The 16,863-nt window shown below is 40.5% G+C and overlaps 1 protein-coding gene across 1 annotated transcript; it reads right to left on the bottom strand.

Moving 5' to 3' along the window:
- Nucleotides 1–1,338: 1,338 nt before the first annotated feature.
- On the bottom strand, nucleotides 1,339–16,294 carry calcoco2 (calcium binding and coiled-coil domain 2). Its single transcript, XM_055042673.1, has 15 exons — nucleotides 16,203–16,294; nucleotides 15,574–15,760; nucleotides 15,002–15,098; nucleotides 13,701–13,861; nucleotides 13,024–13,149; nucleotides 12,797–12,922; nucleotides 12,615–12,713; nucleotides 12,434–12,531; nucleotides 12,031–12,100; nucleotides 11,515–11,682; nucleotides 11,221–11,409; nucleotides 10,623–10,739; nucleotides 10,373–10,544; nucleotides 8,899–8,927; nucleotides 1,339–1,576 (listed from the first exon to the last, which is right to left on the bottom strand). The coding sequence occupies exons 2-15, from the start codon at nucleotides 15,745–15,747 to the stop codon at nucleotides 1,412–1,414; spliced, it is 1,791 nt and encodes a 596-aa protein (XP_054898648.1). The 5' UTR covers nucleotides 15,748–15,760; nucleotides 16,203–16,294; the 3' UTR covers nucleotides 1,339–1,411.
- Between the last annotated feature and the right edge of the window lie 569 nt (nucleotides 16,295–16,863).

A 16,863-nucleotide genomic window follows, 5' to 3' on the forward strand; every position in this document is an offset into this window, starting at 1 on the left:
GTGAAATGTTCAGGAAGCGGTGAGACAATGTGGACAAGTTCAAGGAAAGGGGTGTGAATACTTTTCCGTCACGCGATTGGATGGGAAATTCAGTATAATCTTGGAGGAGGGTTTTTTTTGTAATGACTGGAGAATTTCTCTGTGTGCTACATATGTAAATGTTATATTAAAAAATTCTTTTAAAGAAGAAACTTTACACCAGATTTGTTGTATGAGCTTTTATTATGCAGCAAAACCAGCAGAAAGCACTTCCAGTGATACACACTTCTCCCCCGTTACGCTCATTCTCACCCAGGATACACTTGAAATTCAACAGATATTATTAAATACACTCTGAATTCAGTATGGCAGATCAGGATCTATGTTATGATGTCAAAGGTGCAAAGCTTTGGTGAATACGCTAACGTCTAAATGCTGTTTAAACCTTAACCGTTGCTGAACAAGCCAATTTACTTGATAATTATTTTGAAATTTAACAGATGTGACAGATTTTGTTCACTTTTAAAACAAGAACATTCATGTAGCTGGTTTGATCAGTATTTTTTTTTCTTTTTAACCGCTTTGACATCCTGTTTTATGGGACTGTTGAGCATTGCTGGCACTGACTTCAAAACAAAACAGTAAGTTACGAGATAAAGAAAAAAATAAAAACAAGAATTAAGCCTCAGATTTCAGTAAGTTGATAAAATAAAAGCTTTGGATTTAGTCCTTTTTTCTTCAAATATTCTGAAATCTGATTTCCCAAAAACAAAATAACAATCCACCTCTGTCCTGCATCCACAATCTGCTCAGTTATAGCCTGTAAATATGGAACGTGGATGATTAATAAAGCCAAATTGAAAGATGTAGTGAACAGATATTGATGAGAACTGTTAAGCTCTCAGAAGGAAAGGACTAATTTGCCATTTACACAGATAAGTGGCGGGTAAGTCAAAGAATCAAGTGGCACATCGATATATCAGGCAGTTGTTGAATGATCCAATAGCCCAGACTTTCTGCTGACCAAATGACCTTTAAATCTAACCAATCCTGCTGGGTTACCATTGTAGTTTTCCGACATTTAGTCATTAAGGGTCATTCATCTATGATTAGAAGTGAATTATTCTATCTATATAATATTTAATAATATTATTTCTAAGGCATTTTCTATGTGTTTATTATATGCAACATAGTTTTTTCATTGAATTAAATCATTTGGGAAAAACATTAACAGGAAAAGCAGAGATAAATGTGATATGATTTCCTCTCCATATGATAATGTGGCAGCTTATCATTCTAGCAGGTTTCAGGTCTCGAGAAGCTTTTGCGACTAAAATGACAAGCTTATACTAATATCACTGTTTTTTCTTGTGTGTTTTTTTTTTTTTTTCTCTTTAACCAACGAGACCCATCTGAAATGACGATGCGGCTCTCACAGCTCGTGGCCGTAGACGTGGTCTTCGAATATGGACTGCTCCATGCTGTCGCAGATCATCGTGCAGAACGGACACACTCGGTGGCTCTGCTCATGCTGCTCCAGCTCCTGTTCGGTTATGCCGGGGAAGCTCTCCCGGCAGTGATGACACACCAGCGCCGGCTGCCAGAAATAGGGCGCCACGAAAGGTAAGGGAAGAAGGAAGGGATTATGTTTTAAGTCCACTTTAAAAATAAACAGTAAACAGTCACTCACGTGGTCATCCAGGGATCATGTGTGCTGAGGGATGTTTTCCCCATTTATGTGTTTTGGTAGGTGTGTGGCATAGCATCGAGCTTTTCTACACCGATGAGATAAAATGTTTGTTTGATATGTAATAAAGTGTCATCTGTGTCTCGTCTAAGAGGTTTGTGTGTGACCAGTGACGGCACAATTACTTAGAAAAAGTAACTTTTATCAGATTACTGATTACTCCTTGAAAAAGTAACTTCGTTAGATTACTGATTACTTGATTTGGAAAGTAAGTTACATTAAAAGTCAGTATTTTGTTACTTCCAGCAGCTACTAACAATAACGCTCCGCCACATGTGAAAATCACATTGATCTTTGCCAATACTTAACTGGAAGTTATTTTATAATGATTACACCAACAATGTGTCTCCACTCATAAGGTCGAACTGAAGAGGAGATTGTTTATTGCTTACGACAGGACAAAAAAACTTTGGTAATTTGTGCATGTTTTTGTGTGTTTCTATTGTCTGGAAAACAATTGTGCCGTCCACAACTCAGACGTCCCGCTGCACAGATTTGTGACAATTATCCTAATATTAATAATTACAATGCCGTTCAGTTGCACAACTTTCTGGACACGTTCATTTGTGGCTGTTTTCACGTTTATCGCGCTGTTCCCATTAGTTTCGATGTTTGCAATTTTCTGGAGCGCAACGCGAAGCTCGACGTCATTCAGAGGTCATATATTAACTTGACATTAACAAAGATATGGGGACTGATCATCCGGGAAATGATGGACAGGGAGAGTCTAGTTAAAATTTCAGACAAATTCTGGGGTTTATGTCTGCTTATTAAACCCAAAAACCGCGACTCATTGAATCTGCAAGCGACTTCGAAAAAAAAAAAAGCCCAAAGCTGCTTTTAATGATCGGACTTTGCAAGTGAAACTCAAAATAATTCCTATTTTTCCAACAACAAAATGCGCATCTCCTTCCATTGTTTATGTTTCTGTCGCTGCTGATACCGTCGCATAGACTTTCCCCAAGGCGTGTAGAGGAAATAAAATTTAATTACAAAAGAAAATTGTAACGCACAGTAATGCAACATGATTTCGATAAGAAAAAAGTGCTGTGACATCAGTAAAGCCCTACTGACATCACTGGGGGTACCCGGAACCGGCCTCCGACTCCGGACCGGCCCCCGAGTCCCTCTGAGTCAAGAGGAATTGATCAAGACAGAAATGTTCCCCTATTCCTTCCGATAAAAACGGTGAGTGAATCAAATCCATATCTTTTCTGGTTCCTCAGATAAACATTTGTTTGGAGGCATCGTTTAACACCGTGACTACAAAAAATATGCCACATTCAAAAGATCAAATTATTCCCAGGTATTAGACGACATTAAAGCGGGACTTCCGGGTATGGCCGCAACGTAGCAGGTCGCGTTCGACACTGCTCCTGACAAAAGTCCTGAAAATTCCCTTAAAAATTCCTGGACGCCACAACAACGGTGACTAAGATGAAACTCGAATTTAGATGACCGAACAAGGATACGTCCAAAATAACTACGCAATCCAAGTTGACGGACTGCGATTCACAAAAAGTGGAGCTTAGCACAAACGAAGCTAGCAAAAAAGTTAGCAAGGATCTGAGCAGCAGGATTAGTAGCTAACAGCGGCGGAATGTTGGAGCTGCTTCCCCTAAGAAACCTGCTGATTCTGGAAAGAGGCCACCGCGTTGGCCCGAAAAGGAATGGAGAAGCACCCCGAAGAACTGTAATTATGCGGTTCCTCAACTATAAACAAAAGGATATGATATTCAGAGCAAGTAAAGCAAAAACAGATATCCTCTACAAGAACCAACGGGTGAGATTCTACTTGGATGCCGCTATGGCACAAGCAGCGCAAGCAGTACGATGGAGTCCGCGAGCAGCTCCGCGAGCTCAGGCTGAGACACGGCATCATCCCTCCGGCTAAACTGGTGCTAACGTACCAAGGGGAAACGCTCAGGTTCAGCACACCAGCAGAGGTTCAAGCGTTCATCGATCGGATTCAGAAGGGACAGATAAGTGTAACGGAGTAACTATATATATATGCAGCACTGAGGATTGTAGTGTCAGTAGCCTACGTCGCTTATTTAAATACATCTTTTGGTTAGATCATCACTATGTTTACACTGTATAAATGAAGTAACACTCTTTGTTATACTTTTTATTATATGCATCTTAAACTTCTATGTTCAATATTGTGATAAGATGTTCTACTTCTGTTAGATGAATATTATAAAAAGTATGAAAGTTATGAACACCAAGAGATGTAGCTGGCGTTAGGAGAGCGAGATGAATAGTATAAAAGTTGAATGGTGAAAATAGCGCAAAGTACGCAGGAGAAGAAGCGCGACAAAATTTACAAAGCAACCAGAAAAGTAGAACTCAATAGTGGGCATTTAAGTGGAGGGACCAGTGGTTCCCTGGTCCCCCTGTTCAGTGAAGCTGTGCAGGTCACTTCCAGTTCGGGCTTGTGGGAATAACGTATTTAATCCCCACAGACTCTTTTTCATAGCACATGCTCAATGTGTGCTATTAGTACCCCTAGCAACAGTTGTCATGCTGCTGACAATGTCATCAGCATGACTTCAAATGATGTCTGTGTCATGAGGCCCTTCTAAGGATGACTATGTGATGTGAAAGAACCCATGACATCACTGATTAGCTAAACTCTCCGGTCGGTTAACACAAGATTCATTTGAACGTTTTAGATCAGCAAAGCAAACATGAGTGAGAAACAATTCCAGAACGAAGATTTTGTAAAACCCCATATTTCCCTTTGCCAAAAGATTAGAAAGACTTGTTCGAATCGAGTCCATCCCGGCGATATTACGCCAGATATTTCCTAAGTGAACTTTTGTGGAACGTCATCGAAAAGGTAGCAGATGGCCAAACTCAGCACCTCGGCAAAGAAGTCTTTCAAGAAGAACACCAGAAAGTTTTACTCCAGCTTTCAAGTGAAACAGGTGTCCTCAATGTGACTGCGCTGTCAAAGATATTTGAAGAGCTTACTGAAAGAATATACAGAAAGTCTCACGCAAGATGAATTTCTCTGCAGTACTGCACTAATTTTAATTGGACTCCTCAATGACAGAGAAGGACACTTGGTAATAGTGGAACAATTCAAGCATTACCAGGAGAATCCCTTTCCAACAAAGAAAATGTTCACATCGACCAAAATGAAGATTAGACAGATTTTTTCCAAGCGAGGAGCTATATTCAGATGACAATTGCCTGAGTGACAATGACTATGAACAATTTTTAAAGGACTCAAGCACAATGGATTCTTAGTCGATTGATAAATCCAGAAAGAAATGAAGACATGGCACTCACTCTCTGAAGAACACCGAACCTGTCCAGACAAAGCTGACTCTGAAACTATGGGAAGAAGTTAAGGATATTGATTTTCTCTTCTTTGAAGAAATGGACCGAAAACTCTCCGAAGACATTGATCAACTTCTTTGTGGTAATAATAGTGTAGTGAGAGAATTGCTCTTCAAATTGTTACATAGAAACTGATACAATGCTTCTGGAGAACTTTGTCGCGTCCCAGAAAAATTCATCTTCAAAAAAAACGTCTTGGAAAGGTATGGAAGAGTTTTCCTCATATGTTTTGTTGTGGATTTGACACAGACTTTGTTCAAACTCACGAAACATCCAAGAGTGGACCTCTTGAGCCCCGCCCAGCTTCTCACTCGGGACCAGCACCTGACTCAGGACCAGACCCCGACAGGGGACGGGCACTTGACTCGGGACCGGACCCCGACTTGGGACAAGGCTCTGTCCCGGGACCGAGTTGGGACCGGCCTCTCAGTCCGGACCAACATCTGAGACGGCACCGAACTCCGAGACGGGACCGTCCTCCGAGTCGGGACCCACCTCCGAGACGGGACCGTGCTCGGAGATGTGACCGTCCTCTGAGACGGACACGTGTTCAGAGTTGGTACCTGTACCCGAGTGAGGACCAGCCTCCGAGTCCGAGTCAGAATTGTATTCCGAGTTGGGAGCTGTCTCCGACCCGGGACGGCCTCCGAGTCCATCTGAGTCGGGATCGGCCTCAGAGTTGGGACTAGACTTCTAGTCGGGATCGGCCGCTGAGTCGGGACTGGACTTCGAGTCGGGATCGGCCGCTGAGTCGGGACCAAACTCAGAGTCATTCTGAGTTGGTATCGGCCTCAGAGTCGGGATCGGCCTCCGAGTCGGGACCGGACTTCGAGTCGAGTTCAGCCTCCGAGTCGGGACTGGACTTCGAGTCGGGATTGGCCTCCGAGTCGGGATCGACCTCCGAGTCGTGACCGGACTACGAGTCGGGACCTACCACTGAGTCCTTCTGAGTTGGTATCGGCCTCCGAGTTGGGACTGGACTCCGAGTCAGGACTGGACTTCGAGTCGGGATCGGCCTCCGAGTCGGGATCAACCTCCGAGTCGTGACCGGACTACGAGTCGGGACCTACCACTGAGTCCTTTTGAGTTGGTATCGGCCTCCGAGTCGGGACCGGACTCCCGAGTCCTTCTGAGTTGGTATTGACCTCAGAGTCGGGATCGGCCGCCGAGTCGGGACCGGACTTCGAGTCGGGACCGAACTCCGAGTCGGGACTGGACTCCGAGTCCTTCTGAGTTGGTATCAGCCTCCGAGTCGGGACCAGACTTCGAGTCGGGATCGGCCGCTGAGTCGGGACTGGACTTCGAGTCGTGACTGGACCACGAGTCGGTACCTACCACTGAGTCCTTCTGAGTTGGTATCGGTCTCCGAGTTGGGACTGGTCTCAGAGTCGGGATCGACCTCCGAGTCGGGAGCGGACTACCAATCGGGACTTGTCATCAGCATGACTTCAAATGATGTCTGTGTCATGAGGCCCTTCTAAGGATGACAATGTGATGTCATAGAGCCCATGACATCATTGATCAGCTAAGCTCTCCGGTCAGTTAACACAAGATTCATTTGAACGTTTTAGATCAGCAAAGCAAACATGAGTGAGAAAAAATTCCAGAACGAAGATTTTGTAAAACCCCATATTTCCCTTTTCCAAAAGATTTGAAAATCTTGTTCCAATCGAGTCCATCCTGGCGATATTACGCCAGATTATAGAAAAAGATATTTCCTAAGTGAACTCTTGTGGAACATCATCGAAAAGGTAGCGGATGGCCAAACCCAGCACCTCGTCAAAGAAGTCTTTCAAAAAAACACCAGAAAGTTTCACTCCAGCTTTCAAGTGAAACAGGAGTCCTCAACGTGACTGCGCTGACAAAGATCTTTGAAGAGCTTACTGAAAGAATATACAGAAGTCTCACGCAGGATGAATTTCTCTCCAGTACTGCATTAATTTTAATCTGATTGATAAATCCAGAAAGAGATCAAGATATGGCACTCACTCACTGAAGAACACCGAACCTGACCAGACAAAGCTGACTCTAAAACTATGGGAAGAAGTTAAAGATATTAATTTTCTCTTATTTGAAGAAATGGACCGAAAACTCTCCAAAGACATTGATCAACTTCTTTGTGGACATAATAGTGTAGTGAGAAAATTGCTCTTCAAATTGTTAACAAGTGACAACCCAATTGTTACGTACAAACTGATACAATGCTTCCGGAGAACTCTGTCGCGTCCCAGAAAAATTCATCTTCGGAAAAACCGTCTTGGAAAGGCATGGAAGAGTTTTCTAAATATGTTTTGTTGTGGATTTGACACAGACTTTGTTCAAACTCGCCAAACATCCAAGAGTGGAGCTCTTGAGCCCCGCCCAGCCTCTGACTCTGGTCCGGCACCCGACTCGGGACTGGACTCTGTCCCAGGACCGAGTTGGGACTGGCCTCTGAGTCGGGACCAACGTCTGAGACGGCACCGAACTCTGAGTCGGGACAGTACTCTGAGTGGGGACCGTCCGCTGAGACGTGACCGTCCTCTGAATCGGACACGTATTCAGAGTTGGTACCTGTTCCCGAGTGGGGACTGGCCTCTTAGTCCCTGGGACCCGGTACGGCCTCCGAGTCTGTCTGAATCAGGATCGGCCTCCGAGTTTGGACTGGATTTCGAGTCGGGATCGGCCTCCTGAGTCGGAATCGTACACCGTAACTTTAGGTTTTTGGTCCTGTTTGGTTGAGACTTTTGGTTTACAATTCAGGTTGTTTCATGGATATTGTTTTTTGGTTATAAGACCTTGATTTCTGATTGTATTTTATTTTTTTTAACCTTTTTATTTTGTTAACCCAAACATTAAAACCCTATACCGGTAAACCTTTAACGTCTTGGTCTCTTTTATGTTACTTCTCCTTCCCCTCTGGCTGAGCTTGGTTGTAACAACCGGCCTCTCAGTCAGGACCAGTGATGGCACAATTACTTTGAAAAAATTACAGATTACTGATTACTCCTTGAAAAAGTAACTTCGTTAGATTACTGATTACTTGATTTGGAAAATGAGTTACATTAAAAGTCAGTATTTTTGTTACTTCCAGCAGCTACTAACAATAACGCTCCACCACATACGAAAATCACATTGATCTTTGCCAATACTTAATTGGAAGTTATTTTATAACGATTACATCAACAATGTGTCTCCACTCATAAGGTCGAACTGAAAGGGAGATCGTTTATTGCTTACGACAGGACAAAAAAACTTTGGTAATTTGTGCATGTTTTTGTGTGTTTCTATTGTTTGGAAAACAATTGTGCCGTCCACAACTCAGACGTCCCGCTGCACAGATTTGTGACAATTATCCTAATATTAATAATTATAATGCTGTTCAGTTGCACAACTTTCCGGACACGTTCATTCGCGGCTGTTTTCACGTTTATCGCGCTGTTCCTATTAGTTTCGATGTTTGCAATTTTCTTTGGTTAAACTCAATGCAAAATTGAATGCAGAATTATGACCAAGAATGAAGAAACTTTCTCCGTTCCTAACTTGCATTATTAATCAGATGTCGCTACTGAACAGTCTAAAGCAAACAAATGACATCTGGAAAATGAAAATGTAATCAAATTCTAAAATATCTCTGCAGCACATTGGCATAAATGTTCTCTGAAGTATTTATGCAACTAAACTCACATGTAACTGTATACAGAGCACTTTGCAGTGAAGACCCAACTAGTACGAATCAACAGATTATCAGCTCCTGGTCAGTTATTATCAGTATTTTAACTGTATAGATTGTGTTTGTTTCACAAGTTGATATGTTTTGTGCAGCAGAAAATGATATTACTCACCTCTTCGTCTGGCGCTCCCAGCAAGCTATCTGTAAAAAAAAGGAATAGTCATTTAGATAAAAACAATTTAAGATGTTTGACATTGTTAAAGATTGTAAAAAGTGATATGATCAATGAGGAAGTGAATCCTTCCTTTCGTAATGTAATATATTGGGAAGCAAAATAGTGCATAGTTATGAAAAGGGTGGAAAATTTAGATTTCCTGGGTTCAGAAATCTGACAGGAATGGAGTTCATTTATATTCGGCGACAGAAAAATATTGGAAGAATGTGCTTTTTTTTTGGCAAAACACTGTTGGAAAAGTAATCTTGGTGAAAACATGGTGGTGCCAGCATGGTACTGCGGGGCCGCTTTTCTTCAAAAGAGGTGGGGAAACTGGTCAAAGTTGATGGGAACATGGACAGAGCGAGAAACAAAGCTGGAAAAAGGACAGATGGAGGACTTTGACCTTTGACTGCAGTAAAAAGTGTCTCACCAGGTGACTCAGTACGCCGAGCGTCAGCACAACATGGACCTCTTAGGTTTGTATTTGTAAAAACGTTTAAAAAGCGTTTGTCATTATCCCCTCTACTCCATAATCGTGCACTACTTTGTCTTGGTTTGTTATATAGAATCCAAATAAAATACATTCAATATGAATCCTTTTGCAACGCATAATAGGTAACGCTGACTGATGCCATTTATCGGCATTATGAAAGTCTTTTTAACATGGTGGAAATGATGCATTGTCAAAAAGCTACATATAAATAACTTTGTTTGGCCGAGAGCTTAAAAACAGAACCTCTTAAGAGATTAATTAATGCCGCACTGGCAAACACAACAAATATGACATGTTGCGTTTTATGTGTCACAAAAACATTCACCCTGACAGGCTGTACTCGGATAACAAGAGGCCTCCAGGATGCAATAAAAGGACAAAGTGCACTGCAAATACCAACTGCACGCTACATCATGGAGGCGCCACCGCGGTTCATAAAGATGAGAGGAGCAGGTGAAATTGTGGGATTTATGTGTATGTATAGTTTTTCTTAATTTTGAGATGTGTAAAATAGAAGATCATTTGTGTTTAAGTTTCATTTACGCTCTGACCTATCATGGCATGGGGATTGCTGGATTTTCAGTGATGCAGAGACACAGCCTTGTGACTTTATTTGACCATAAATGTTATACTGATTGTGTTTTAAATTTCTCTGGAAAGCATAATAGGAGTATTTATTTATTTATTTTGTTATTTAAAAGCTCCTAATAAGAAATAAGAACTGTACAAAATTAAAACCAGCAGGTCAATGACCAGAAATGTAGCCATATATTTTTGCTAAAGGACTGAGCATTACTTATTTCTGAAAAAAAAAGATCAGACTGTATTCTGAAAAAAAATCCATCTAAAAATCTTTTCAAATAAATCCTTATTTTGTGATTTGAGTGAGCTTTTAGGACAGCAGACAACCGTCCCCGGTTCTGTCTGGTTCCTCACCTATGGTGTTGTATATGTGCTCCGGCTGATCCGGGATGTCCTGCTGGTCACGGCTGGCAGGAGCGTCGCTGCCTGCTACGATGGGGTCTGGCTGCAAGTAGGGCATCTCTTCAGCCACAGGTGAGGTGATTGCGTAATGTGAGCGAAGCCTCTCGATGTCGTCTTTGAGAACCTGGGAGAATGAAGATGGTTCAGATTTCTGAAATCATGTAGGAGATTTGGATTTGGTGCAGATTTTTTCTACATGTACCTGGACTTCTCTGCTGAGCTCATCTCTCTCTTGTTTGATCAGCCTGATCTCCTGCTCCTTCTCTTCAATGATGATGTCCTTATCTGCCAACATTGTATTCAACTCCCTGCCCTGCATCTGAGAATATACAGGAGAATAACCGTCATACGAGGGAAAAACATCATGAACATCATTCTGTCTGTGGCTCTTTGTTTCATTTAATATAAAAAAAAGCAATCAATGACAAAATCAGACACAAAACCATAAATCCATTTTATAATCTAGTTTGAGGTGAATAAACTTTTTAATAAAATGACACTTTAGTTTTTTGTAGTTTTTGATTTAATTAAGTCACTAAGAAATAGACCTTGGTGTGGCTAATAATAAAATAAAACCCTCACTACATAAATGATCAGTCTCAGTGGATTTAACTCTGAAGTGTAATTATATAAATTGACACTAAAATGCATCTTAATCTAAGACAGATTAAGATACTGTTCCTTCTCTAAATGTGTGCTGAAATTTGTGCAAAATAATTCCCTATTCAGATTAACAAATGTAAATAGAATATTTTTCTTTGAAATGTAAGAAACGTAAACAGAAATTAACCCGGATTTACCTCATATTTGCTGTTTTGGCATCGCTCAATCTCACAATTTCTGGCCAAACTGGTTAGCTGCTCCTTGACGTCCGCCAGCTCGTTTTCTGTGAACTCACATTGCCTGGTGACGGCAATCGTCTTCTCCTTCTCGGCCAGCAGCTTCCCCTGCACATCCTGCAGCTGCTTGGAGAGAGTCTGACACTGCGCCTGAAGAGGACGCTTCATTAAGCCTCGTCACATTTCCCTTAAATCTGTTCAGCGGTATTTTGAAGAGGGATTCAGTTTTCTTGTTTTTTAAAAAAAAACATGTACCATGAGGTCATCTTTTGGAGCCCTCTGCAGTGAATCTAGCTGTGAAAGCCTCCTGCTCAGTTCCTGGTTCTCCCTTCTCACTTCGTCCATGTTCCCTTTGACGCTTTGCAGCTTTTGCAGTTCTAGAGAGATCCGATCCTTCTCTTTGGTGGTGCTCTGAAGATCAACCTGGTAATGAGAGAGCACACATTTTATGACGATTGATGGATGTTTCAGTGACTTCCTGTTAGCATCGCCTGAGATGCATTTTTAACCCTAAATAAGGCTAAGACTGTGCACTCCTGAAAAAAAGAAAACGTAAAAATTAAATTCTGCTTCTTACTAATCCCTTCTGAACTGTTCCCACATTATTTACATTATTGGCTAGACTGGTCCCAAATATCCTCACTTTGTCAGAAAAATATATCCTCATTCACACTTGCCTCTGCTCTACAGAATCAGAGTTTACAGTGGGAATAAGTCTGCCATTATTTAAATGTAGTGAGATAGAAACAAATAGAAGAACTGTAGCTTTACCTGCAGAAGCTCAAAGCGGTCCAATGCGTTTGACAATTCCCGTTCTGCATCTCTGAGTTTAGCTTTCAGCCTGAAATCATACAAAAAACAGTTTTACGGAAAATATGTTTCTTATTATGTCAACAAACCAGTTTGGTCACATGACTAACCAGGTTTTCAACATGGAGATGCTAATATTCTTATTGCAGCTGATATGGGCAGCTGTCAATAATAAGGATCATTCACAGAACAGTTGCATTTTATACTAAGATTAAGTTAAGTTAAGTTATGTCCTGAAGGCAGTTGGTTGAAATGCATTTTTTGGGGGGATTAACAGACTAAAGGGGCAGAATGAAAAATATCCACCGACATTTAAAAGAAAAACCATTTTTTTCAGAAGAAAAACAGAAAGTGCAAACATTACTTGGCAGTCTCATCACTTTGTGCATCCAGCTTCCCTTTCAGCTCCTCGCGCTCCTCTTTCATCTGATTGATCTTCATCACTGCTCGATCATATTTCTCCTTAAGAAATAATATGGATACAGATGAGCATAGGAAGAGGCTGCCGTACGTTCTAGTTTGATGAGAAAGTGAAACCGTGTTACCTCATTACTTCTAGATGACAAAGAGCTCAGTTTTTCCTGCTCTGTGGAGTTTTGTCTCTGGATTTCCATCCGCTTGGTCATTTCAATCACCATCTCCTCCTAGCAAGTAGCAGAAGCAGCATCCAATTTAGCTTTTCATCTTGACAATTCAGCTTAAGTTTCACCACGAACTGACGGCAAACCTTTAAGCGGTCGTTCTCCTTCATCTGCAGCTGCAGTGTGTTCTTCAGTTTTTCATTGCTCTCCTTCACCTGATCCATTTCTTTGATCAGTTTAGCCATTTCTGCCTCTCTCTGGTCGTTCTGCTCCTGAACAAATCAAACACGCTCCGTCAACTTGTCAAAGTTCACTTTAAAGTTTAATGACCCTTTGTGCTGCACAATGAGCAAAGGAACCCTGATGGGTTTACCTTGGAGCTGCTGATATCCTCCTGATCCTTCAGCAAAGCGCTTTTTAAGCTTTGGTTTTCTGCCCTCATCAGATCCAGCTGCTTCTGCAGCTCAGCTTTCTCACGTTGACTCTGTTCAACTTGCTCCTGTGGTGAAATACAAGTTGCAGAAATCAAAAAGCCGGAATCTAAATCACCAATTACTTTCAAGTCCAATTATAAAGATGTAAAGCAGCTGTAACAGTCAGGTGTCATGAGGAATGTCTGTTTTATAAGAATTAAATTGACTCTTTATCCACTTTGTTAAGAACATTTTTAAAGAGCTTCAGAAAACCTGAAGACCACTTGATTCATATCACTTTAAAAGATTTATAAAATACAACATGATGGGAACTACAAGCACCTTAGGTGACATATATATGCTCACTTCCTTATAATAATGTTTATTTACATAAATCCCAGGCAGTACAACTTTATGGAAATGACCAAACGGCAGTGTGAATGCAGAACCTTCACCTTCAATTCAGTTTATTGTAGATTTACTCTTATTGGAACTGTAGGGAAAGTCACTTCAGTTCCCCGCGAATTAAACAAGAAAACTAAAATGATTTTTTAAAATGTGCTGTCCAGTTTTGGTTATTTCCAGCAGTTGCGTGAGCTAGGTTTACATAACTAAATCTATGTAGATATTTGCATACCTGAGTCGTGATAACCAGCAGGTCATCATCTGCGATGCTCTCTGTGTTTTGTTCGGATGGATTTCTGAAACAGAAAGGAGTGCTGGCTCCTCGGACCTGGCCGCTGCTGTCAATGTAGCAGAACTGGTAGAACTCTATCTCGTCTTTAGGCAGGTAGTACTCTGGTGGGAAAGTGAAAGGGCAAATTGGTTGAACTTTTATGCTAGATAGTTGTCTAAGCAGTAAAAATGTTGAAAACACTTTAAAAATTAGCAACAAATTTAAAAAAAAATGGTTGAACATTAAAAATGATCAGACATCTCAGACAAAATATACTAGGAAAACTGCTATAGAGTTTTACAAAATTTAACTTTTTTTTTTTTTTTAGAAGTCTCCAACTATCAACTACAAAACACAAAATATTGAGTTGCAGAACTGTTTATCACAACCCAACAGAAGATCTGCATGCAAATGGTGCTGTGCCATAGCTTTAATTGGTTTTCTTCTAGTTAGAAGATGGGGCCACAAACCCAACTCTATTGCACTTTTCCAGGGCCCTTCAGGAGGAACTGGCATGGGCATTAATTTCACAAATTTAAAAAGTGAATGATTATCTGTCTGCTGATTGTACTCTGTTGTGTATTCCTTATTACTTGTGTTAGATCATTTGATGTCTCATCTTCTTTTGTCAAGGTATAATGTAGAAGATGTATGTCAGTAAGAGACAGAAGAATGCAACTGTGGACATGTGTTGTTAAAAAGAAATAAAAATAAAGTTTAAAAAAAAAGGAAAAAAGTGAATAATTTTTCTTTCTTTATTTAAAAAAAAAATTCAAATTCTTTGCTGCAGAATTGCAGCATAGTTTCCCACACTACAATACTTTTTCTAGGCAAAGGTGTCAAATGCAGCACATCAATTACCAAAAAGAAAAAAATAAAAAACACTCGTCATTCTAGTTTTACTCAGAAAATTTTAGGGGAGTCTGAGCTAAATCCTCCCCTCTTTACCAAAGTTAAAGTGGCAAGTTAAAGTTAACAAAATAATAATAATAAGCTGAATATTGCAATTTCTACTTTATTAGTAAATCAAACATATTTGACATTTTTCACCATCTTATGAACTCTATGTTTAAAGTAAATCACTCCCAGACGAAAATCCACTGGACATAAAACAGGATTAAACAGGATCCGTCTTCATACTGAAGTTATTTGCAAAGACAGATTTCAAGATTGTTTTTGCTCACAAAGTGTAGACATGACACACAACGAGGAGTGTACACAGGAAACAACGTCTTTCACCACACGGAGAAAGTGAAACTCACCTTTAAACACAGCTTGTCTCATCTCTGTCTGTTGAGCATCATGGACCGCCTCCACCCACACAAATGTGTGATAATCCTTAGTTGAGCTCCACCCCACCTGGTCAAAAACACAAAACAAACAGAAGAACAAACTCATCTAAGATACTATCCAGTGGCAGGCATTTTTATTCACTAAGAATAAAACACAGTATATTGACAAAGTATGACTTCAGGTTTTTACTTTCTGTGTTTTTGGGTTGATGACATCACAACAGGCTAACAGGTAGCATGACTAAACATGGAGGATGTGCAACATTGACTGATTTGTTTTTAAAGGTTTTGTCAGCTCCAGCTTTCACAGCTGTCAGACAGGAAGGTGGGTTGAGAGAAGGGGGAAGACGGGGCAAAGGTCACGGAGGCCTCCTCGTGATGTCACCAGAACCCTGTGTGTATGGAGACACACAGGGTTCCAAGTGTACCTTTATATAAAGGTACAGAAAATGGCACACTAACTAGAAATAATCTACATCTTACGTGAGTGTGATTTAAAAAGGAGAAACCTGATTTATTGTGACTGTAAACAAAAAGCCCACCTTAAAGATGCCCACCCAGTCCCTGGGATTTGGCTGGAAGGCGGCATTGAGAGTGAAGCGGCAGGTGATGGGGCTGGAAGGCGGGTATGAGTGCGGGATGTCGATGAAAACCACCTGAGAGAAGGTGGGAGCCGGGGGATCAGTCGCTGCCGCCGCCGCTGGGAGGGTCTCCATACTGACCCACCGTCTGACAACGAAACACACGACATCCCATGAGGCTGGTTGAAGCTCGTTCAACGTCAGAAAGCAGCTCCCTTATGTTGCCAGCCTGCATTCTTCCTGGCATTGTTCATACGCCTGAACTTCGCATTTAGAATTTTGCTTTCGGTTGTTGGAAAACTGCTTTCTCATGTCTTTATGATTAACTAATAAATCGCTTTACAACAAACATAAGCAACCAGCTTCAATGTGCTCGTGTCATTCTTCATGACGTTTAGCGCGTGAGCTATAAGGATTAGATAAAAACAAAAAAAAAAAAAAACTTCTGAAAACCGAAACCGAAATAGTATTTCAGAGTGTACCGCAAACATGTTATTAAAAGCGGCAAAAAATAATGTTTGAAGCTGTAGTTCGTTAAAAAAAAAACAGTGAGTTATAAGAAAAGTTTAAGAGAAAGACATAAAACTTACATTTGTTGACAGTTGACGCTGTCCTGTGGTTTCCCGTCTGTTTCTCACAGACGTAGCGACTGAGGTGTTCACGTACGCCTCGGAACTGCCACCTTATGTAAAAAAAAAAAAAAAAAAAAAAAAAAAAAAAAGGACACACTACGCACGTCAAATAAAAAACAAAAATGTTACTTAGCCTAACATAAAAACTATTTATATTATTTTAAAATGTTATTTTGCAATGAACTATAAATATTTACATTGATATTGTTGACCGTTGCAACTTCTTAGCTTTAAAAAATGCAGGGGTGCAACTTTAGAAAAAAAAAAAAAAGGTTCTGGCTGAAACAAAATCAAAACAAATCACAACAACATACTGTAAACACATACAACTCTGTAAATGGTCTCCTGACTCTACACTTAACAAATATATATTCCGTATTTAGAATTGTAACAAGACCCGATTCGTTATTTCAGATTATTCTGAATACGCCAGCCACGACCGTTTTATTCAAACACGCTAGGGGGAGCCAAACTCCTCTTTGTTCAAGAAACAATAACAACAACACAATAATAATAATAATAATAATAATAATAATAATAATAATAATAATAATAATAATAATAATAATAATAATAATAATAACATCTCGGGGATATATTTATATGCTGATGGATTGAT

This window comes from Poeciliopsis prolifica, unplaced genomic scaffold, assembly GCF_027474105.1.
Source record: "Poeciliopsis prolifica strain line A6 unplaced genomic scaffold, Auburn_PproV2 SCAFFOLD018, whole genome shotgun sequence".
Classification (NCBI taxonomy): Eukaryota; Metazoa; Chordata; class Actinopteri; order Cyprinodontiformes; family Poeciliidae; genus Poeciliopsis; species Poeciliopsis prolifica.

What these genes read in the sequence shown, in the direction of transcription:
- calcoco2 (XM_055042673.1), bottom strand. Translation starts at nt 15,747, where the DNA reads ATGGAGACCCTCCCAGCGGCGGCGGCAGCGACTGATCCCCCGGCTCCC. An exon ending in TGCTGGTTATCACGACTCAG is followed by an intron (nt 13,150 to 13,700) that starts GTATGCAAATAT and finishes ATTTCACCACAG; the next exon opens with GAGCAAGTTGAACAGAGTCA. An exon ending in ACCGCTTTGAGCTTCTGCAG is followed by an intron (nt 11,683 to 12,030) that starts GTAAAGCTACAG and finishes TCTCATTACCAG; the next exon opens with GTTGATCTTCAGAGCACCAC.